Source organism: Falco cherrug, chromosome 2 (genome assembly GCF_023634085.1).
Source record: "Falco cherrug isolate bFalChe1 chromosome 2, bFalChe1.pri, whole genome shotgun sequence".
Lineage (NCBI taxonomy): Eukaryota > Metazoa > Chordata > Aves > Falconiformes > Falconidae > Falco > Falco cherrug.
Window position 1 is genome coordinate 59,097,454 of NC_073698.1, and position 24,452 is coordinate 59,121,905.

General features: G+C 37.2%; 1 protein-coding gene across 2 annotated transcripts in view; it reads right to left on the reverse strand.

Annotated features, from left to right (window-relative positions):
* The window catches only part of FGF14 (fibroblast growth factor 14), a 415,520-nt gene that overhangs the window by 99,342 nt on the left and 291,726 nt on the right, over positions 1-24,452 (reverse strand). For both annotated transcript variants that reach the window (XM_055703167.1, XM_055703168.1), the window contains exon 2: positions 5,929-6,039. In XM_055703167.1, coding sequence (XP_055559142.1) covers positions 5,929-6,039 — 111 coding nt within the window. The remainder of the gene's footprint in view (positions 1-5,928; positions 6,040-24,452) is intronic.

Below are 24,452 nucleotides of genomic sequence, written 5' to 3' on the forward strand. Positions count from 1 at the left end.
TTACGCCCAATTATACATTTCAAACCTTCCTAAGAGTCACCTGTGTTACCACATTCCAATAAGAACCTGCCTTAAGAAAACCAGAAAGCCTTCCAGAGTTTGCTGGCATTTCAGGTCTGCATAGCCAAAGATAATGTGTCTGAAACAGAACTGTGTCCCCAGCTTCCCTCTATCTTTAAGACAATGATCCAAACCCAAAACTAAGTGGGGAGTGATGTCCCTGAATATTTTCATGTACCTAAAACCAGCCCAGTGAGTCCACAGATGAGTTGAGAGGGGGAGTACCCGGGAATAGCCCAGGAAATATAATTCTGCCCGGTGCTCTGTGCTCCCACGCTGCATGCTTAAGTATAAAGCCTGGCAAATCCAACTGTAACACATGGGAACATCAGGGAAAACAAGTGAGGCAATTGTCAAAAATGGTATGAGTAAAACCCTTTCACCTTGTCAGTGCCGAGACTGTGCCCACATTCTTAGCTCTGCTTTATATTCCATCTAACCCACAACTGTAACGCAAATGGTTTCTCTCCCTTTTCCTAAGCCTGCAAGCCTACTTCACCACACACAAGGTCAGACAGTGGCGGGGCGAGGGGTAGGGGGGCAGTTAACAGGAACAACTGGCATGAAAAAGGTAATTTTTTTAGGTGGAGGGGATTTGCGGGAATAAATTGGAGCTAGATTCTAATCCTCTGAAAGTTTTAGCCAAAGTTAAAGTCCACATTTTGATAACTCCTTCCTTAAGCAAAACACAATACCACCACATATCTTTTTCCTTTTTTTAATGTCTATTAACTTAAAATCTGAATGTCTTATTTCCGTATCCTTGTGAAAGTCTATTTAGATACAACTGGCTTGTAGCTACAAGAAAATTGCCATTACAGATCACCTTTTTTCCTCAAGAAGCTTGGTATAGACCAGTTGGTTGAGGCTTATAAATTTGCTACCTGTTCTACATGTGCATGGCCCTTGTGTCAGTTAACAAAGCTTCCCACAGCACCAAATCTGCAATCAGATCAAGGCAACTATTTCTTTGATTTCCATCTGCAGGCCTACAGGCAAAAATGACAACTCCATCAGAACATCTTTTAGATTGGCAATGAGTGCAGGGAAGTTGATACTATATTCATCCATTTCTTACAGAGAAAACCCATTCTACCTGCCTGACGTTACACAAGACTTAATTTAAACGTACTTTTTAGTATGGCTGAACATGGCCTGCATTGATCCTGTCATACTGACTAAGATGATACCGATGGGAGAAACAGGCTTACCTAACTCCCAAAGGTGATGTAAATAGATGACTAAATGCCTGTGTAATTCTTTGAAGACAAACCGCAGTAAAAAACAGTATGAAAATCAGACTGCAAATATTTCAGTTCAGTAATCCAAATTTAACATTCAGTAATCCAAACTCAACATCATTGCAGGTGTTGTTTTTTAATCTTCATGTGCATTATTTCTGTCTAATTATCTCCTTTACCTTACAAGGGTGCTGTGAAGATTATTTTATTAATATCTTCAAACCAAAATATGATAGTGGTAGGTACTTTGGAAAGACATTAAAAAGTTAATACTTCCACATTCAGTTTGGAAGACATGAATACAGCATTAGGATCATGCATTTAAAGATGAAAATAAAGAAATATTAAATGAATGCATGATTTCCTGAACAGCAACTCTACCAGGTACCAAGCACCACAAAGGAAGTACAGCATGTTGCTGCATAAATAAGCAAAAGATGTGTACAGCACAGCCAAATCAAAGCTGCTTGCGTAATGTTATCTTTAGCATTCATCTGTTTATGAAATAAGGCTACAAATGAGTAATGCTCTTTTAATCTGTTTTAAACATGACTGTAATTTCCTAAGGGGCACAAATAGCAACATTTGAGTGTTAAAATCAGTTTTAGCACCCATTACGGAAAGTATCATAATTTATGTTGAATTTTTGCAGTGGTTGCTGGCCAAGATACACTCTTCAGGTGAATCAAAATAAGCCATAGCACTGAGAGATTCAGGGTTTCAATCTCCGAAATTAAAGAATCAGAATTGCCTGTTTCTCCAATTAATTAGTCTTCCTACTAAACCCAGCCTTCATTCATGAGACAAAGCTTTGAAGATAGACCAAAGCCTGAAAATGAACCATTTTGGGTGGCGAGGAAGACCAGAGGGGAATGTAACACTTGTTACCACAAGTACAACATGGAAGTCTCTTCTATTTCTTTACAGTTTCTGTGAAGGAGCTTGTTTTTCCAAATTAATAATGATAAGGCCAATGGACAACACTGAAGCAAGTTCCGTTCACACCAAGAAACGCTAAGAACTGCTGTAAAATACAGGAAAATTAGAGCTAGAGAGGGACAACTACACTGAGTAGGACCTCAGTAACTAATCCTACAGCTTTAACCACAGTCACTTCTGCTATCACTAGCAACAAGCCACAAAACCAAAGCAGAAACTGTAAGGCATTAGAGAAAGGAAAAAGAAAACCAGCTAAGCCAAGAAAAGCAATGTAATAAAGCCTCTTTCCACAGATCACTGAGTTTGGCAAAAAAGTAGATACTGCACACAAGATGATTTAAGCTAACAGCTTTGGTCTGGTGATATGATTTAAGGAACCTCAGCACCATTAACCAATAGGTGTATTAATTCATACTCTGTCACAAAACATCACTAACTTGGAAAAGATACCAAAAAAAAACCAACTTTAAAACAATGACATGAAACCCATCAGTCTATTTAGATTGGGTTCTAATAGTTTGGCCACCAACATGAGCAGACGAAAGTACGTTCAGGGATGCAATTACAAGCAGTCACTTCTTTTTTCTTTTTTCAATCAAGGGTTTGTGCACAGCAATACATTACAAATATTGCCATCTATCCCTGCAGACTCTACCCTTTACTCAGAATTAAGGCAAGACAGAGCAACGGCTTGCACTGTATCAGCTGACTGAAACCACTGGTAAAACTAATTTTGACTTCAGATAGAAGCAAAAAGTCACAGTAAAGAGACTACCAAGAAGCTTTAAAGACAAACAATAAAATGGGTGTGAACAGAATCACTCAATTTGAACAGACTACATCTTAATCTGACTTTGTGCTACCTCTCTATAACACTATGACTCCAGTAGTGTGTAACTTTACTGACATACATGTAAAATGAGTACAAAATGATATATGCACTTAAGGGAATTTAAACTTAAAGCACTCTAACTGCTTGACACAACAAATTGTCTATGGCACATGAAGTAGTGGCATGACTAAGCTTCAAACAGTTTTATGCTGAAGACAAGAGAGAAATCACTTCTCTGTCATTCGCTACTCACTCACTCAGGTTTCTCCAACACTCAGCTACTCAGATGATCAGTGCATGAAGAGGACCCTTTCACAGGCTTCAGGGACAGTGAATAGTGCAGAAGATGGTGGAAGGCTGGCAGAGATGCACACCCTTTGGCAGTCTGTATTTCCTCCATTTTCATGAAACACACTTCGAATGGAAGTCATCCTCACTATCAAGGTAAGCGTTCTACCTATCCTATTGACAGCTAATATATGTCCATCCTTTCGCCCACTGGGCACATTAAACAGGCAGCCTGAAAGCTCCATGGTCAGAATCGGGATTTTCCCCCTCTGGCAACTGCCAAAATGTATTTACTGGAATGCTTCAGGTGGAGATTATAATGATAAGGAGCTCACAAAACAAAATATCAAAATACTAGGAATTCTATCAAGGAAAAAAAAATACTGTTTTAAAATAAAAGAGAAAAGGAAAAACAAAATATGCTGCAATAAAGAAAAGCAATAGGAAACAAAAAGTTCAACAGGAAATGGAAGGAAACAGAGTGGGAAGGGATAAGAACTAAGGAGGAAGACCGACATGAAAGAAACAGGCACATATTCATATATTCATGAGTATACCCGATGGATCAGTCTTTTCAGCTCTTAATATAGTGTTGATACATATATACCTGCAAAATTCAAGGTGGAAATTGTATGCTTTCCTGGCAAACATTAATTTTACGTTCTTATGGTCTAAACTGTCTTTACTAAACAATATTGTAAAATTGGACTAATGAAGAAAAAAAATAGTGAATCGCACCAGCTAAAGAGAGAAAAACATCCCATTATGGAAAAAAACTTGTATTAGCCTAAAAATCATGTTGAAATAAAGCACAGTGTTATCTAACAGCATTTATCCAAAATACACAATACTGCTATATGGTATTTGGTTAGGTTCAGACAATTTCTATATTTCAGAATATTTATAATATGGAGTATTCATTCTATATTCTGGAATAACAAGAATAAGAGATATGGCATACAGATGGAAATCCAGAAAGGCAGGGAAGAGGGGAGAGAAAGGGAAAATGACATAGTAAGCAATATAAAGGAAGATTTTTAAAGCTGACAACAGCAAAAAGAGGAAAGTAAGGCACTCTGGTGTAGTTTTGCAAAGATTCAAAGCCCAAAGAGTTCTAAGATTTTAAAACCCCAGAAATAACATTGAAATATTCCAAAATTGTTGCAGTCATACACACCTCTTCACTGAAGCTGAAAATAAGAGAGATGGGCAGAGAGAGAAGGAGAAGGAGAGAGAGAGAAACACTCACACTCCAAGCCAGATTTCTTGGACCTCATATAGACAAAGCTTCTATAAAAAGCAATAATTATCTTGTCTGTACAAGGTCTTACTATCTAGTCCAGTACAGAAGCAGTCATGAGAGATGGACACACTGAGGGAAGAAGGGAAGAAAAGAAACAAGAGGGGGTATGTGTGATATAAAACAACACTTGGAAAACAAGCAGAGAAATACACATCAAAATATGTTAATAAATTATTTTTATCAATTCTAAAAAAACCCCAAACAATAACAGATGATCATGCTATCTGTTGATGAAATGTGTTAAAAATGACAGCCGTGCATTAACAGATAAAAAAAGGACCTAATGAAAGCAAAGCAGAAATCTCAAATCCCTTAATTTCTATAGCCTAATTCCAAAATTTTTGAGGAAACTAAAGGCTTATTTACATATGCATAATAGAAAGATACAACTTTTATATTAAAATTGCTTAAAATGGACCTCAAGATCACACAGAAATGTTACTTAAATATGCCATTATCATTAAAATAAACAAAATACAAATGTTCTCTGCTAAACAGAAAATTAAAACCCAACCGTTTCTAGAGTAAGAATAGGTTTGCTTAATTATCATTTGCAGCTGAAGTTATCAAACATACATATGCTCACTGAATAAAAATATGTGGCAGTATCATAGGAAAACAGTATCAAACCAGCAACCCATGGATTTTCAAGACCACTTTTGTTTGCAATATTTTTGAAAACTGCCACTTTCACAGTCCCTACATTGGCAGAAGTTCTCTTAAAGTCATTGGAACTCTTGCTGGTATTGGGACTGTGGGATCTTTAGCTCCCATTCAGCAAGGTACTTCAGCATGTGTTTTAAGCAGGACTTTGACAGTTAGACATACACTTGTTCGCTTTGTTGAATCAGGGCCCATATGATCAGAATTTTCAAGGAATTTTTGTTTCCATCTTTTTGTTGTTGTTGTTATTTATTTCAAGATAAGACATTTATGTCATATATATATTATATTACTTATAAAATATTTTAAATGTAATTTTAACATTTTAATAAAATTACCAGAAGACAACCATTGGCCTAAATATCTCACCCTTGAGGTCCATCAGCATTTACGCCTTCCCCTTCAGAGGGAATACATTTAGGCCAACGTCCCACATGAGCCATACTGGCGGTCATGAGGCTTCAAATGGACAGAACCCTCCTCCTTTTGACAAAACACATTCAGAAACCCTCCAAAGGCATTAACACTGTGTCTGCACGTACACACTTGAGTGATGCAGTCTGTGTGTGCGATTAAGACATTCCCCTGGGGCAGTCACTTACTAGAATTACTGCTGTCATCCTTGGTTCCATCGAGACTTCCATCGGGGTGCATTTGCAAGTAGTAGCCTTGCCTGCAATATAACCTGGTCACTATACCCTTGAGCTGGGGATCTGAAAGACAAACATATTTTGTCACTAGCCTCAAAACTTTTTCCAAGAGTTATCCCTACTTCTCTCACTGTAGGAGGAAGTTTGGTGAAGCAGCATTGCTGTCTTAAAAGTAAGTACTAAAACAGGATGGGTCCTGATGGAGAAAAATCTTGCCACAGAGTATTATTAGGCCAGTTGCATGTCCTGTTCTCTGCCTCCAACATCCTTCATTATAATTAACACAGGTAAAACACAGAACAAAAGAATACCCCAAACACCTGTAGTCAAAAGACTTAAACAAGATTAAGCTAAGCCCTGCAAAAAAATTTTAGATTTCAGCAACAACTAAAGAGCCTTACAGTCACTAACAAAACATTTAAAAAACCCTACTTGTTTCATACATGTTAGTAACTTACTATACTTCATGTAAGTTTTAAGGATACTTGGAGGAAAAGTTCTGTTTCCTTTCACTCTCTACCAAAAGTGCTGGACTTATCCAGTAGAATAATTTGTAACAGTCCCATCTGAAGAGTTACGAAAATATTTTACCAATCTAAAGGTCGATACCATTCACCTTCCCTCTCCCAATCCCCAGGGAATAACACCAACAGTCGGGGCAAGCCACAACTCTCCTTCAAATGAGGAAAAAAACTCTTAGTAAGCTAAAAGTATATGGGAAATTCAGGTAGCTGAACAGTTAAGCTATCCTGTTCAATACTCTGCATTTAAGAAAATTGCCAAGAATTGGGCAGGGGCTGCTAAGCCACAACTTTATGATTCATCTCAGTGATGGTGCTTTCCCAAATCACAAATTAAGCTGCTGCAGAACTGGTTCAGTGGTGAGGAAGAGGACATCGCATTTTAAAAAAAAAATCAACAGCACCACCTCCATGTGTCACTGGAATTAATATTGTTAAACATAAACTATTAGGCTCAACTCCAGGCAGCCAGTACATAAAATTGTGAGGACATTGGCATTAAAAGCATTTACGTTTTATCATGCTTACTCCTGCAATAATGAACTAAAATCAGAAAGACTTTGAAACAGATATGTAATAAAATGAACAGGTGAATCTAAAGAAGACAGGAATTATTTCCATGCAACCCTGTGGCCAGAATGTAAAATCCTCCTTGGATTATGTATAATTGCTCTCACAATCAATTACACTGAGTTACTTACAGTATCCTAAGGGGAGGTGAAAATAAACACGGATAAACAAAACTGCCTCTGAGTGAAATGCTCTGAAGTTTTCTATAGAGGCTCAGTTTCATGAAACAATTATGGAAATGTCAAGTTTTTATTGAATATCCAAATTACAAAGTCATATTAAACAATAAACCCATATAAATTAAGAATATAAGATTAAACTGTAAATATAATAAAACCTGTTACTATAAATATTAACACTGTAATACTTTGGAGATATGGAAATAATAGAAACATTTGATGATCAACACGTAAGCACATTACAATCTTTTTTTTCTTTTAACTGCAAATTTTTCTTCCTGTAATTTTTTACATTGGCAAAAGTTTCTCTGTCTTTATATAAGTATACTCAGAAACAAATATTTTTAAAAATTATCAATAGAAAAAACTGTATTTTCTTTAAATGTACTGTCTTACTTTCATAATTTAAAAAATGAAATATGAGTTCCTTTTACACAGGCACTGTTTCTATCAACATATGCTTTCAATATTCACTTCCAAATTGATTTTAAACATACTTTACACATATTAAAATGGTGTCTTAAAAGACAAAAGAAAAATACTAGAAAAATACTATTAAAACTAGAGCTTTTAAAAGTATTTACAGGAAAATATCAGTATCTTGAAAAACAGTTTCGGTACCTAAAGAATGATGAATAAATATCTAGCTTAAAGAAGTATCATAGGAAGGCAAAGTACAGTCAACTCACTATCACCAGCTGTTTACATCTATGGCTTCATGGGAAACGTGAAACTTAGAAGTGACTTTCAGAGTTGTTCTTTATACTGATTCTATTATTTTTTCTAAATTCAAAAATAAAATCTACTTTCTAACAATAAATTGCACAATCATTTGTCTATGTTTTTCAAAAAGCATTATTTAAAGTTAACCCTGCTTTACCAGCTACCCAAAATTATAACTGAACAAAAATAATTTGGTGGATAGCTATGCACTTCAGCTAGCATTTCAGGCTATGTGAGATGAGGCAGGGTATGAATCCCCCATTTATTTGCTCTCTCAAGTCCAAACACAGCAAAATAATAACTATTATAGCATGAGACCAGAGGATCCTTGTCATGTGTCATATCTCACTTGATATAGTTTTAATGGTTTCATTTGTCAGAGAAGTGAACAAAACTGTCCCAAAACATGGCTCTTTCAATTGAATGTTTCATTGAAAACTGTAATTTACTATTAATAATGTGATACTAATTAATATTTTCATTGTGCAAAGGAGATCTCTGTAGACTAGTAAAGGGGAACTAATAAAGAAAAGTCTTTTTCTTCCCATGAAATGTAGCAACTGAAACTTTCTCTTTACGTTCTTTCCTGTGGATTGTTAAACCCCTTTTTACCCACCCTCCTAAGAACATCTTTTGTACCTTAAGTTCCTACCTTGTCATTAGCAAGATTAAAACTTTTATTCCGGAAAAGTAATTTGATTATGCATTTTTTACTAGTTCTTTATCACCATATTAATATATATACCAACACTTTGCATCCACAAATTAAACTAAGTAATAACTAAATTCAACAGTACAGTGCTCAAAACCTGGGGGGAGCTAGGAAATGAACATGGTATTTCTTTGATCTTAGCCAAAAAGCAACCCAGGTTTAGTGATGGAGGTGTATGAAATAACTCATTAATTTCAATGCTAGCCATAATAAGCTGTAGTCAAAAGACTACTCTATACAGCCTCAAGGCAACTATCTCCAAGATGAAGCAGACAATCCTGTCAGGCAAGGAATTTATCTCTTCTCCTTGCAGAAAAATAAATGACAGGTCCTTTTTGAGGCACCTGGTCAGCAAGCAGAGAAGAGAAATTCACTATTCCCTGTATTTCTATAGCATTTTATCTACCCATTGTCACTTAACAATATTACTGTCTCAGCTTCAGGTGCTTTACAGATCAGTTTCTCGAATTCTTCTTGACCACATTTTGAGTGACCAGCATGGCCCAGAAATACCAGCAGAAGACAGATGCTATCTGTCCACATGGACGCTGGATACATTATACTTTTTAACTCCCACTGCAGTGGTAGACAGACCAGCAATTACTCTTACCCCTTACTTTACACCGCATGCCTTTTTCTTCTCACATGAAAGAAAAAGGGAATGGCAAAAGAACACAAATGAACAGGGTGTGAGTAGACAACCAAAGAGTTCCCAGCTCTCATGATTTTATTACAGATATTTTGCTACTAGTTCTTTTACAGTCCTAGCCACCACACTGAGGTGATTATGTGAAAAATACAATTTCTCTTTAATTTTAAACACCTTGACTTCGGGGGGGGGGGGGGGGGGGGGGGGGGGGAGAACCCAAACCAGCAAACTTCATCATGGATCAAAATCAAAGGACAGTTCAACATCTCCTACTGATTTTTACTGATCTTATTTTGCACCTTAACTTCTGATTTTGAACACTTCAGTGTGACAAGCCTGTAATGCTCCACCCTGGAAAGAATTGTCCTGACTTCTAGTTATTAGAGGTGGTTGCTAAAAATTGAAAGATGCTGTGCTGAATGGACAAAGCAAGAGCTTCTCAAACTTTTCCACAGCAGCCTGCATGACAGCAGCCACTTGCAGCCTGCATTTATTGCTTTTTTTCATTGTCAGTGGTGACAGCTGGATGCATGATTGCAGTTAGCATGCACACTCTGTCAGTAGCTTTTCTGATGCCCTCTACAAAGGGAGTTTAATTAAGATGTCTTCTCCCTCGAATGCTGTCTACAAAAATGGCTTTGGCATTAACTCATGACAGGCTGAATTCAGCTCTTGCTTTAGAACAATTACAACACTTTATGTTTTAATTAAGAATATTTTCTGTTCACAAACAGAATGGTTTTAGTATCTCCTTCCCCACCGCCACAGGCTGCCAGGACAGATATCTTTAGAAATAAAGAAGGGGGAAAACTCATTAGATATGGGTGTTAAGGTTTTTACCTTTGTATTAAGACATAGATGAATTTACAATGCTAGAAGAACAATGGTGAATATGCACATTGTATTTTAACACCATGAAAAATGAATGCCTTAGCATCCACTGGAGTTTTAATGTTTAGTTTTTACCACAGGAGGGCTTTTTTGCCTGTCATTATTTATTTACTCCCTCTTTTGAGTAAAGGTACTAAATACAAGCCTGCTTGAGCTGACAAGCAAATGCTTAATGGTGGGTTAGTCTCATATCAACTCACATTCTTATGGGGAATAAACTCCACTATTCAGTCAATTACCAGTCTGTCACAAAATTTGTTGCTCAGCGAGTCAAATGAAAGCCAGTATTTAGAGGTACATTCTGCTCAGATAGCATAGCATCAAATTCATGTTAACAACTGGTAGCTCCAGGTCCTTTTTGTTTTACTTGCCCTTTATTCTTTGCATTTCTCTCCTGCAGTTTTTGCTTTTGGATATTCCAGTACTAAAAATACTATACAGGCTGGTCCAGAATAAATCAGACTTTTTTTGGTGTGTTTTGGTTTTGTTTGTTTTTTAAGATTTCTGGTGCTCCAACAGTCATTTTTTGCTCACGGATGTTATGATCTGCTTTTGTTAATAACATTCTGCTTCATCTATTAAACTTTATTTGAAATACCAAAACATTTATCATCTATAATAGGATTAAAACATTGTCAAACCCCCCCAAAAGCTGCAACCCCTAGGTTTCTTGTGAAGTTGGGAAGCAAAATACCCACTCAAAGCACTGAGTGACTCACCCACTCCAGACCCACCTCCCAGTTCTTTTGTAAGGTCTGGGACATGTAAAAGGCCGCTTTTCCTGACTTCTCACACAAGAGCACCTGACAATAGTGTTGTTTGGAGTTTTGGACTGGGCTTCTTGCAGTTTCTCTTGCTGAATCCACTCTACTAATTAACTACCCACCATGGATGGGATTAGAGCACACCCACTAGACCACAGTTCAAGGCAGCCTCCAGCCCTTCACTGACTTCTGCACAGAAACCTATTGACACTCCAGATACATGTCTTGATAGTATTAAAAACCTTAAATGTGTCAGTACTACTTTGTATTTTAGAACCATTTTCCGCTAGGCAATTCAGCTCCAGGAGGGACCAAATCCCATGTAAAATGACATTTTCTTTTTGGATTCTCATTTCAAGTATTTCAGATGCTGCTATAATGCTTTTCCCAGTTTCCAAAAGTTGCCTTCTTCTCAAGCATACTGTTTATCTTTAATTTCAACAGTACTCTAACAGGTACAGTCAGTACAGATGATCGCACTACACTCCTTACACCTTGTTTTTAGCAAATTTTGCATTGTCATTCAGAACATAAAAGTGCAGGGTCCTCTGATATGCATGTTACACAAGCAGAAAAGCAAGCTTCCCAAAGAAAATGGGGAATTCCCATAGCCGATGGGGAACTCAAAATGCGTAATTTTGTACTTCATTGAAAGGTGATAAAATCCTAAATAGTCATCTAAAACCATAATGTTCCCTCATTACTAAACCCTTCAGCTGTTCTTATGATATAGCTCTTGCTTTCAAAATCTTTATACACTCGTAACTTCTTCATTATTTTGTCTGTCCTGTCACCTGGTGTCTCGATGTTCTAAAGTTTCTGATCATGTTGGGTTTACTTTCTCTCATTATTAATAGGAAGTGATAAAATATGGGCATTTATATGCTACTGCTCTCTGATCTTAACAATAATGTTTTCACTATCTTATAATTGACACCAGAAAACTAAAATTTAATTAAGAACTTGAAAGAAAAACACTTTTAAAAGAAAGTTTTGCTCTATTCAGGACAGAGGGGAAAAAGATGTAATGTGAACTCAGGAAAGAAATAGCTCCCATTATTCCCTGTTCCCGTAAGTAATAATAGTACTTATTCTGAAATGCGGTGTCTTTTTCTGTGCTCGCTTATTTTTCTGTCCTCGTGATGATTACAGGGCACTCAACTTTGGTGTTTATTTTTAACTCTACTTTTTGTCTGTTCATGCCTCATATCACAAGCTCGTCTCCCGCAGAACCTCGCTTTGAGAGCACATTTAAGAGAGACAGAGAGTCCTCCTATGTTCCTGTGCTGTCATTGTCATCGGCACTCTTCCACAGCGTTTATGAAATTTCTTGGTAAACTATGAAAGCAGGTCAGAGCTTTGCAAAATGGTTGCTTTTCTTGAAAGCACAGCATCACACCCTTTGTGCTGGCATCCTTGCCTTTGTATTGCAAATGTTTTTATGTTAACTGCAAAATGTGCTCCCTTCCATTTGTGTGCTCTGACATTTTGTCTCTAGGTCTTACAATACATTTCAAACTACATGAAATTTGCTTTTTGCTGTGTGGTTTTACTGGAAAAAAATTTGATTGTCAATGGAATTACAGCAACTTGGCTTCTAGCTGGGATAATTTATATCTGTTCAGATTCACAAGACAATTGTATTTAATAGAGCCGTCTACAGCATAAGTGTTAACAGTATTCTGAACCAGCCATATTATTTTTGGAGGGTATTTGTTGGAAAGGGAGGAGGTTGAGATTGTTTAAAAACACATTGTTCCAAAATCACATTTTTACATGGGTATGGCAGCTTAATTTTAGGAACTTCATTTTAAAAATTGCATTTCTTTCCCTACTGGACTCTATTGTACATATCCAGTGTCTGATTTTGCAACATATGAATTTGTTGGGAGATTTTTCCCTAAGTACTGCCTTCCACTGTTGACCCACGTTCCTTCTAATACACTAAAATTCAATGATCTATAATTTCTCAGTATCTAAAATAGCTGATGTTATACACAAGAATATTGAGAAGAAGCTGGGCCCTGCTTGCAGGCTTACTTAGACAGCATTAGTCACATTTAATGCATTTAACTGTTACCTAACAAGCATCATCTTTTATTGACACAAAAAAACATCTTTGCAACTATATTCACTTTCTCAAAGTTTACTTCCAAATGCTAAAAGTTCTGTTGTCTGAAGTCCCATGTTACAGAAGTCTTACTATTACAATTTTTATTTGTTCTTTTCATTTTACATAGGCCTAAAAAATATTCTGTTTTACTGAATCTTCTTGACCTAAATAAAATAATTTTCTATATTATTCTCTCCTATACCTGAATATCTTAGTTCTACTGGTGTTTTCTTGCTTCTGAATTTTGACAGTAAAACATTAACAACATACAACATATTGCTTAACATTTATCTTTAAATGAAAACATTAGGCAATAGATCCCTTAAGTAAGATGACTTAAGTAATTTCTGTGTCCTCATTTTTGCAATAATCTCCACTTTGTTAGCTTCCATACAGAGGCCCTGTGAAAGGCCAAACTTTCTTTAGTTACATTCAAAAATACCCAGGCACCACAATGTCACAGATTCTATTACCATTTCACTTACATATAAAATTCAGCTAATGCATTGCCCTTTGAAACAGTAAATAAATGGGTTTTAAGAATGAGATTTCTCTGAAGAAGTCACTGAACAATGAAATCACGATAGGATGGGCATAGATGACCTTTCTAAATGTAACTGAATATATTTCACACAACACCTAACTTACCAAAAAAAGAATTTTATACTCCCTTTCCTAGATTATTCATATTTTTAGTACTAAATGTTTAAACATTATGTTTATTTTTACAATCTTGGATATTTTTCTCCTTGCATACTGCATCACAAAGCATTGAAATATTTGAAGTCAGCTTCTATTTCTTTCACAAACTGACTTTAGAATTAAATGTGAAAAGCACCTAAACAATGTATTTTAAAAGTATTTGAAACTATCATGGTAATGCTCAGTGGAGAGAGGATAGCAGCATAATTTGCAATGCTAATATTGAAACCTAAACCACACTCCATTTTCAATTGTTACATACAGGAAACTTCCATAATACTGAGCGGCAGAGGTCCTTAACTTGTTATTAACTTTATTTAATTCTTGTCAGAATACATAAAAGCCAACAAAAAGTAGTATATTTTTTCTTCTTAGATATGCAACAGCATTTCACTTTTGAAATGTGCAATTCAAGAACATATTGTATTGTATTTATTTTTACTTTCTTGCCAATGGTACAAAATATTAAACCATTCACATTACTTTCAAGAAAATTCAAATTTTCATCTACTAACTAGCTTCAAAAGTGGAGGGAAATGGATGAATTGCATTGTCAATGAACTGAGACAAAGGAGATTTTATCCAGTTACATAGTGATAACTACAAATTGCAATATATAGAATTGTAGAATCATTTAGGTTGGAAAAGACCTTTAAAATCATCAAGTCCAACTGTTAACCCAGCCAAGTCCACTACTAAACTATGTCCCCAAGTGCCACATCTCTGTATTTTTTATATACCTCCAGGGGTGGGGACTCAACCACTTCCCTGGGCAGCCAGTTCCAGTGCTTGACAACCCCTTTGGGTGAAGAAATTTTTCCTAATATCCAATCTAATCCTCCACCCAGCACAGCTTGAGGCTGTTTCCTCTCATCCTATCACTCATTGCTTGGGAGAAGAGACTGACACCCACCTCGTTACAACCTCCTTTCAGGCAGCTGCAGAGAGCGATAAGATCCCCCCCTCAGCCACCTTTTCAGCAAGCTAAACAGCCCCAGTTGCCTCAGCTGCTCCCCATAAGACTTGTTCTCATATGGTATGTCAGATACATTGCAGAGCAAAGACACAGGTTTTTTTGATAGCTGAACAACATATAAGCCTTTCTTGGTTTCAGGTGCAGCAGATCCCAAATATCTCTTAATACAGCAGTCTCAATTTTTACTTCCACCACCATAAACAGATACATTACTACATTTTACAAAATTGCAAAAAATCACAAATTTAGCTGGGTTGAGTAGACTGAACAGAGATTTGTGCAGGTTTAAATTCATAAATCAGAAAGCCACCAGAAATGTGACTTGTTCTTTTTGATTAGTGCTAATAATTTAGCACACAAATGTAAAGTGATGAATGAAACAATAAAAGCACTAAGTTTGGAGCAAAGACAAAATAAAAAAAAAATTAAAAAGCACTCAAAAAGAAATAAATAAGTACCAAGGAAGTTGATAATTAATTACATTTTAATTTAGTGTTTAATGATGTAAAAAACACAGGGTTTGCTTTTTTTTATCTGACAAAAAGCATTTACTATGAAAAATATGTATCAATGACCTTCAAAAACATGTAAAAGTAAATATATTCCTTAGTTGAACATTATGTATCTATGTATTATTGTTTAATCTTTATGTTTTAACATAAATCCTCACTGTCAAACCATGTCATTCACCAACATTGCCTGAACAGATTTGTTTACAAAGACATAAAATCCCAGCAAAATGAGAACTGTTAAATGCAAATTACATTTCAGTCCTCTTCATGAACAAATAATATTACTGGAGATACATGACTCCAAAGATACATGGCCAGGATGAAAGGAAAACTGATTGAGGAATGGATAATCTCATTATGAAAAGGAAATAAATGTATTTCCATGTTTTTTATTAGTTAGGAACAATCTTTATTTTTTCCATATAAAGCAAGATTATATACAAGCTAAAGTTTGCACTGTTAACATACATAAAATACCTTATTTATTTAAAAATATATTTATTTGCATAGGAATGCATGAATGCACACACATTTATTCATACGGAAGCTCTACAAAAGAATTAATATCATTACACATACAGTACCACTAATAATTATTTAACATTTTTATAACATTCCATTGCTCTTTCACAACAGGTTGCTGTTTGCAGTTTAATCTCCAATCTGTAACAGCAATAGAAATTAAAGTAGGGCAATATTACCACAATATTACCAAAAGCATATAATTGAGGAATTGAGGATCTACTGCTTTTTTTTTTTTAAAGAACAAATTATATGCCCAAGAAATGTCATGAGTTATAGGAAGTGGATTATTAAGAACAGTTGAACCAGAAAATAGCAAGTCATACTAAATATTTCAATTCTTTCATTTTTGCAGTGTATCTAAGCATAACTCCGGAATCCTATTTAACCAGGGACCTGCTGAAGAAATAGCAAGCATTTTCTGATAGTTTATTCTACTGTATGCACAAGCACTTGTATTTTATTTGCAAGATAAAATGCAGTGAGATGGAGAGACAGAAAGAGAAGTAATGCATGGCTGCTTTTGGTTTTCTGGGAACACATTTTCCCCAAATCATCCCTGTGAGAAAGGTGAGAGTCCTGTTCAGCCTACAGACTGCAAGGCCTCATAATCTGTGGTATTAAACACAACTCAGAAATCTTAATAGAAGCAGCCTGGAAAACTGATCTTCAGCCAGTGCAACAAGAAAATAATCCCCTGTACTTGACCAGTCTGTGGAATTTCTAATTCAGATTTACAGGCTCATTTCTTCTATCATCAGTATGACAAAGCCATGTGTCTTTACTAGACATGCTCCCTGCTTATTTTTTGAGTTTAACTTGGCATACAACTTCAAGGTGGGTTGTGTTTTTTTTTCTTCTCCCCATCTCTGCTATGCAAGAAAACTTGGAATAGACAGAAAGGAAACAACCTTTTATAATGTTACGTGATCCCAGGAGCTGGGCTTTAAGGAAATCCGTAGATTTTGACACTGACAATACTAGACAGATCACAAAAAACTGACAGGCAGTGACTCAACAAATCCTTTTTGAGGGACCTCAGCACAAACAGCCTTGCTTCTCTGGAACTCTGGAAGCTCTGGCTTCGGGACTGGCTCTAGCAAGAAAAAAAAATGGCTGTAAGTGGCAGACTCCTTTTATGCCACCTAATGCTCCTAGAGGAATAAAACCCCACACAAAGCACCAAACAAAACCAAACCATTTATCCCACCTAGATTACTCCAGCTCTCTTACCAGTCCAGGTATTTAGCTGCTAACCAGAAACTAAGCAGAACTGTACTTGTAGTATCTATGAGAAAATTATCAGAAACAGTTCAGGTCAACACAATTACTCAATAAAAAGAAGTAAATCTTCCAGTTCCAAGTTTTTGATGATATAGTGGAGACAGTCAGCAGAGACTACCCCAGCCTCTCACTGGCACCATGAACTAAACCTACAAAACCTACAAAACCTACAAAACCTACAAAAAACCGAAAGCACTCTATAAAGTCTCACAAGACTGCATATTTCTGCTATGTTTTGGAGGAGCAAAAAGTTGGTTCAAACTTTGATGGAGACCTGCCCAAAAATACCTCAAAAATACTGAAAGGGCTTTCAATATCTAAACCCAAATTTTATTAGAACATTAACTAGAACAATTAGGTTTTAATTATATAACCAGAAAGTGACATAAAAAATAAGTAAGGGTTTTATAAGAAATCTCACATCCTATCTAGTACATTTTTGCAGTGATTTCATGATCTGTTTTTTTCATCCTGCTTTGCCTCCAGTCCAGTGCTCTCACCATGGAGAACTGGCTATACATCTACCATCTGTATTTCTTTTAACCTGTTCAAGTGACGGGCTCTCCTCGTCCCATTTCTCACATCTTGTCTTTTACTCCTTATTTGCTGTTCTCTTCAGTTCAGCACTGTTTCCCAGCTGTGCATCTCCAACTATGCTGAGCAGTAAAGAAAACATAAGAAAGCAGCTATCCTTCCTGCTGTCCAATCATATCTTAACTTTAATAACAAAACAAATTTGCAAACTTAAAGAAATAAAAGAAACATGCCATCTGTGACACGTATCCTTCTTCACAAATTCATAGAAACAGATTGTCTTTAGGCTAACTATGCAGTTAACAGAAGATAAAAACTCCACCTCGTAGCTACTAGGAAATAATACACAGTCTACAATTTCTGGTTGTATACACAGAAGTCTATCAGCACATTGAGCCAAAGTCACCAGCAACTTCGTCAGCCATCACATGCATTTTGCAGGGTAGTGAGTCAGACTGAAGATCCATGGCAGTTTCCAAATGTGTATTTTCTCCCAAGATGTGCAATACAAAACTGGCAAAAAAATTCCAAACCAAAACATATTCCTCAAGTCTGGTGAGCCACAACACTTCCACAACGATGGCCCCTCCCTTCACTGTCTGCTTGGCCAAAATCAGTTACACCAGCATCATTCCTTGTCAAGTCTGGCATCACATCTTAATTTATTACAGATTACGTGTGTGAAGATACTAAACAAGGCACATTCCAGACCTGTTGTTGGTGTATTCCAATGACATAACAAGTGACATTCCTCTGATCAAGTATTGAACTCTGCCCCTCAGCTAGTGATCTTGAACTCCTTCAAGGAGTAGGGAGAAACAGGGAGCCCTTGGTATAAATTCCCTCATTCTGAAGCCCGGGCAAAAAAATCACCAAATGAGTAACACCCAAGATAGCTTATTTATCCACCCAAAACATCTATTATGCACTCTTCAGACCTGTTCACTTGCTGGAGATGGTAATGCTCTCAACCCTTTGGATGAGCGTTTCCTCCCCAGGACTCCACTCCAGCCCCCGTCAGACTATTCTGTTTGGACTAGAGTTATGGTCTGACCCAGCCAGCCACTCATTCACTCTTACACTGTGTCAAGAGACCCACCTGTACTATAAAAATGCAGCCATATGGGCACAACTAAATTTAAACTGGTTTGCTTAGCATCCTCAGCTATCAGCTGCTAACTTTTCACACACCAGGGTTTCTACTCCACCCTTTAATTTGAAGCTTGTCCTGGAAACTGCCTTACAGGACATGCACATTCAAGTAGCATGTTTTAAACAGAAATCAAGAGCAATTTTATTCTCCAGATCCGTTTGCTTGTACTGCAGCAGTATCTTGTTAGACTGAGGTGCTACCACTCAAGCCAGCATTCAGGAGAGCCAACAGGTATGCTGCCACAGAACAAACTACATTTTCTGAGTATTAATATTAAACTCTCTTTAAATCGTTTATGTTTCCTGCACATTTATTATACCGACAACTTACATGTTATTTGAAGCTGAAAGATTAGAGATTGAAAAGCAGGAAATTTCTCCCTGGGATTTCCACAGCAACTTTTGCCCCCACCTAGTGACACTGCAGTGACAGCAAGGCTGTTAGCCCATATTACTGATCAGCTGCCACAAGAAGCACAAATTTTACTCTGTCGTCACATCCTAACAACAGCTTTCAACGGAAAGTTTCAGGTTTCTTTAGCTTCACAACCGGGCGCCCGAGCTTTCCAAGGCTGGGGCAAGGCTGGCCACTGAGGGCCCACAGTGCCGGCCTCAGCTGGGCGGCTGCCCCTCGGCTCCAGGCTGGTCAGCAGGCACGCTAACTTCAAAACTCTGCGTTGCCTCAGCGTGGCGTAAAAATAATTGCTGCCTGTCCTGTTTTCGTTTTCTAACCCACATGGCCTCTTACTTGGGCTGTAGCCCTCTGCACTGTACCAGAGGTGTTGCTAGTGCTTCACGTGTAATACTGCGGGGGAAATGCTGCATGGCTTACTATCGTAACACATCTCCAATATGTTTTTACATACACTTCAAAAACAACATAGCATATCATGAAGTACCTACCATTTTAACTTTTTATTAGGATATAAATTCAAGCTTCTCCAGCTCCTAAGTGTAGAAAGAAAACCAAACCAAAACAAACAGAAAGGATATTACTAATCCAGAAACCTGTCCAAAATTAATAATTAATTCCTTTTCAACCAAGCTCAAATTATAGCATAAGTTTATTTTTGTTTATTTTTCAGAGGCTTTTGATGTAGTTGTCTATTTCTACACTGAAATACAGCAGAAATCTCTGACATAAAACTTGTTCAGATTTGATACACAAGCCAAAGTCCCTTTTTCTATACAGAGAGACAAAGGGCATGTATGGGCCTTGATTATGCTTTATTAGGTTCTTCACTAAAATCTGTGTCAGTGGCCCTGTCAAGTGGACAAAACTTGATTTTTCTAAGAAATTATTTTTAGTTGCAGGCATAGTGTGGGTTTACCAGAGAAGGAAGAGGAGGAAAGGGAAAAGAGAAGTAAAAGCTTCCATCACCCTGACTACCGCACTGCCAGCTGTGTGCTGCCACAAAACTCACCCGCCATCTTTTCTAGCACGTATTCTGTGGACAAACCAGAAGTCTGCTGCTTTATAATCAAAGTATCACTTCAGCTGTTTCTAGGGAACATAACAAGACAGCAAAGGAGGCACGAGACACTGGAAAGCAGCTGAGCAACGACTTTGCTTTCAGTACAAGGCTTGAAGACACCAGGCCATTCTGTACTGAACGTGCCCGTACGGTCCTTGCCACTGTATTGTCAAAGCAACAGAGGGGTTCTCCAGCAGGTGCTTCCCCACTGCAACAGTGAGCAGAGCAGCAGTGGCAACTCACCTTACCGAGAAGGACCGACACAGCTCAGAAACTATTTGTGCCACATGACTTTAGGTTTCTAAGATGAGCGCCCTGACTCGCACTCTGTCGTAAACTACTCGGGGCATCTGATGCTGAAGGTAGAGGCCTGAAGTTGGATGATGTGAATAAAGGAACTGTGGTGTCACCCAGGACATCTGCAACTGGAAAAGGACTTTGATCTGAGTCTCCATAGCACCGGTAACTGCCTGGAAGTTGGATGGGTGGCCTTTTGTTCTTAGAACCATGATCAACAAAATTTTTTTGTAGTTTACCAAAATAAAAGAAACCCTAAAATAAAAAGCAAAACCAAATGGAAGCTCTTCCATTCTTCTCTAACAGACCAAAGTGAACAGTGGTGGTTGAAAAGGCATTGGGTCACACCACGAAAACCACAAAATCATCAATAACTCAAGAGTACAAATCCTTCATTTCCTGACAAACTGAATACTTAATTCAGCCAAAGAGTAAATATTTCATTTCAAAGATGAATGCAAGTTTATAATTTAAATATTAAATTGACTGACAACTTGAAATAAACACTTGCTTCAAAACTGGAAAAATAATAGTGGTAAAAATTGTAAAATGCTTATCTGAAAATAAAAGGCTTACTCCAGATTGCTTTCAGGTTTACCCCTTTCCCCTATAATGGCTAAACTAACATGTTTGTGAAGACTGTTTTGTTGCATTGAGTTCTACATTCTAGAATCAACAAGCTTGCAAAGAAAAGTACCTTTAAAAATAGCCCATGTCCTACCAAATATCCCATCTAAAGCACAGGCACACAAATCCTTTCTGACTGAGCTAATAGGATCACTTCTGTGGCTTCTGGTTTCACCTACCAGTGTAGTTCTGATGTATATGTAAGGACCCAAAACCTAAAGACCTTGTCATAGATATATGCTCTATTTGGAAAGAGAGACACTGTGGAAGCAGAGTATTACTACCAGATTCAAATTTTCCCAAGAAAAGAATCTACATCCTTCCCATTGGGAGTGTCATGCACTCAGAGAGGACAAGTGTCCTCTACTGAATCTCCTTGGCTGCCTCCTGAAATTTCCAGGCATCCAGCTCTAATGCAAAGAAAACCAAACTCAGTTTTAATTTCTGCCCAAAACTGCATCACCAGTTGCCTCTGTACTTCCACTTTGCATTTTTTATTTTTAGAACGTGGTTAGTTTTGATTATTTTGAAGTAAATATTTTAAAGGCTATATGGTTATTCATTGAAATTATTATTCAAGTTCAAAGTAAAGACAGGTTTCTCCTATTTTTAACCTATTTCTCTAGGTTTTAAAAAACTGTTCTTGACAAGACTTTGTATATGTCCTGTTGATTACAATATTCTGTAGGCTCTGATGAATATAATGTTATGCCGGAACTCCAGCAGCCTGAAAAAGGTGAGGATGGCACTGTGGCAAAATGCAGAGGTCTCAGTCAGGAGAGGAGTGTGGGTCAGGCTCCACTTTGAAGGGGAACGGGCTGGTCCAGAGCACTGGGACACATTCCCAGAGGAGGATAAGCACTGGCCTCATATTGCAAAGTCACAGCAAAAAGATCCTGCTGCCAGCAGATTTCCAGGCAGAGTCTAAACAGATATCAGCATCACCCTCACTTTACAGACAGCAAAAGAGAAGCACAAAGAGGACAGAAGGTTTGTCCAAAGCAGCAATAAAAATGAGGTTTTCCGCATCCTGGTCCAGGATGTAGATGCCCCTACCAGGCTATACAAAAGGACTTAATATGACTGGAAAAGACACAATTAACAACTGGATAGACAGAAACTGCTCTTTATAAGCATGTCAGAGGCCAATTACTACCCTGAGTTTTACATTAAATTGAGTGTGTTTATTTGTGTAAGATAGTATTAATTCCACTGTTAAGGCAAATGGAAGGATTTTAATAAAGGAATTTAACGTGAGGGAAGTGAAGGCAAGAGGAAAAGGCTTGCCACTGTTAATAAAATAAATAGATGTCAGTGCAAATAGACATCACTTATTAGAAGTCTTCTATTCATGTAGCAGAGTCATGGCTTATAAAGATCTTTCCCCAGTGCTTTAGTATCTAGTGATGAATGCAGCGGGGGCAGGGGGGGTGGGGGTGGGGGAGAATGCGGAGAAACCCTTGTCAACATTTCCAAATAATTCCAAATAAATTTAAAATTAGATTTTGGACAATTCATTCTAACTACTGGATATGTATTGTTCAGAATAAATAATTTCTCAGTGGAATTACCTCCTTTGAAAAATCATCAAGGGTTTTAAAGGCAATGTTTGTACACTGTAAATAGCTCTAAACCGTTTCTTAAATTCCCGAGACATTTAAAGCTGAGTAAACTAGAAATTAGTATGAAGATTACCTTACATAGTGTTGGGCCACCAGCAAAAATCTAAAATGTTGGAAGTTCTCAAGACCTCCCAAAGAACTAAATATTAGTAAATGCTTCATGTTTCTCCCACCAAAATGTCAGTAATCTAGTTATGTTAAAAGAAGATAAATGTTAGCGATGAGAGCTAAAATTAAGATAATCAGAACCAGAAGCAACCTATTTCTAGAGCAGATTCTATGACTGGAGTCATTAAGACTTCTTAGACATACATCGGACGTAGTCCTTCTAGGCTCCCTTTAAAGCTAGTGGAGCCATCTATTTCAGCATGCCATGGATTACACCCTAGAAATAAATATTTTACATTAATGACGTGACAGCCCAAGGATGAACCTATAAGTTGCTCAAGCTTTGGTGTCTACATAGAAAGAATTTGCAATCATCAGGTGAATCTCATCCCAAAAGTCTACACAAACTCCATAGCGACAAATTCATTGGTTGGAAAACACATTTTGTTTTTCCTGGAACTTCAGTGGAATCAAAATATCCCAGAAAAATATTCCAATTCAATGGTAAACAACCACAACAAATAATCAATGCTGTAACAGATGATTGCAATGAAATTTCTCTGAGAAATGTTGTAAATCATCTGAATCCAGTCAGTATCAAACACCTTTGAAACACGATCCTGAAGGCAGAACTTTTTCAAAGCTGTCCTTAACAGAAAATTATTTTCTACTAGGGAGAACAGGAAATTGTGCTTAAGTAACTGTTTCTCTCCAAAGACCCTAAGACGATGACCTTAAAGTCAGAAGTCTAAGGAAACACATGGCAATAGTTAAACCCTCCAGAAAAGACATACCTGAAGGCAAACAGACCCTCTGCGTTTGTGACACTGACCCACAACGTTCCAGAAGAGAAATTGCTTCCCTGTCCTACTTGATTTATGTGGTCCCTTGAAGAAAGAAGTTTATGAGATCCTTCAACAACAAGCAGATTGCATAAAAATCTAGCTCACTATCACATAGTGTACAGGTAACACCAGTGTACAGGTGCCGCAGACATTCGACTAGTCCAACTGATATCCAAAATGAGCACATGGGTGTGGAAAAATGCATAAAGTAAAACTCAAGGGGATGAAGTTTATGCCTTTGTTTAGTAACAAATGCTTCTAAGACACTGAAGTGATCCTTTTTGTTTTGATTATCTGCATAGCAAATATTCAAAAACAGCTGATGAAATCCAGATTCTCCTGTGCTCTGCAGTCATTCTCTTTTCACCTCATCAACCAAGAACGAGCTTCCAGCTCTGCAACTGTCCTACAACTAACTTCACTCCACACCATCAAACACTCTCTAATAATGTCCTGGCATTGGTAACAAACACCAGTCACCTTTTATCAGACTACAGCAATGTATTTTGAAAAAAGCTTTCCAGCTAGAATTAAACAGAAAATAATGTTCCTGTCATGAAATACTCTTTCAGGATAAAGCCCAGTTCATGGGAAAAAAAAAAAAAAAAAAGAAAAAAAAATTAAGGAAAAACAATACCAGAGTTACTCACACAGGAATAACTAGCAGCAGACTCAAAATGTCCACATGGTAGGAAAGT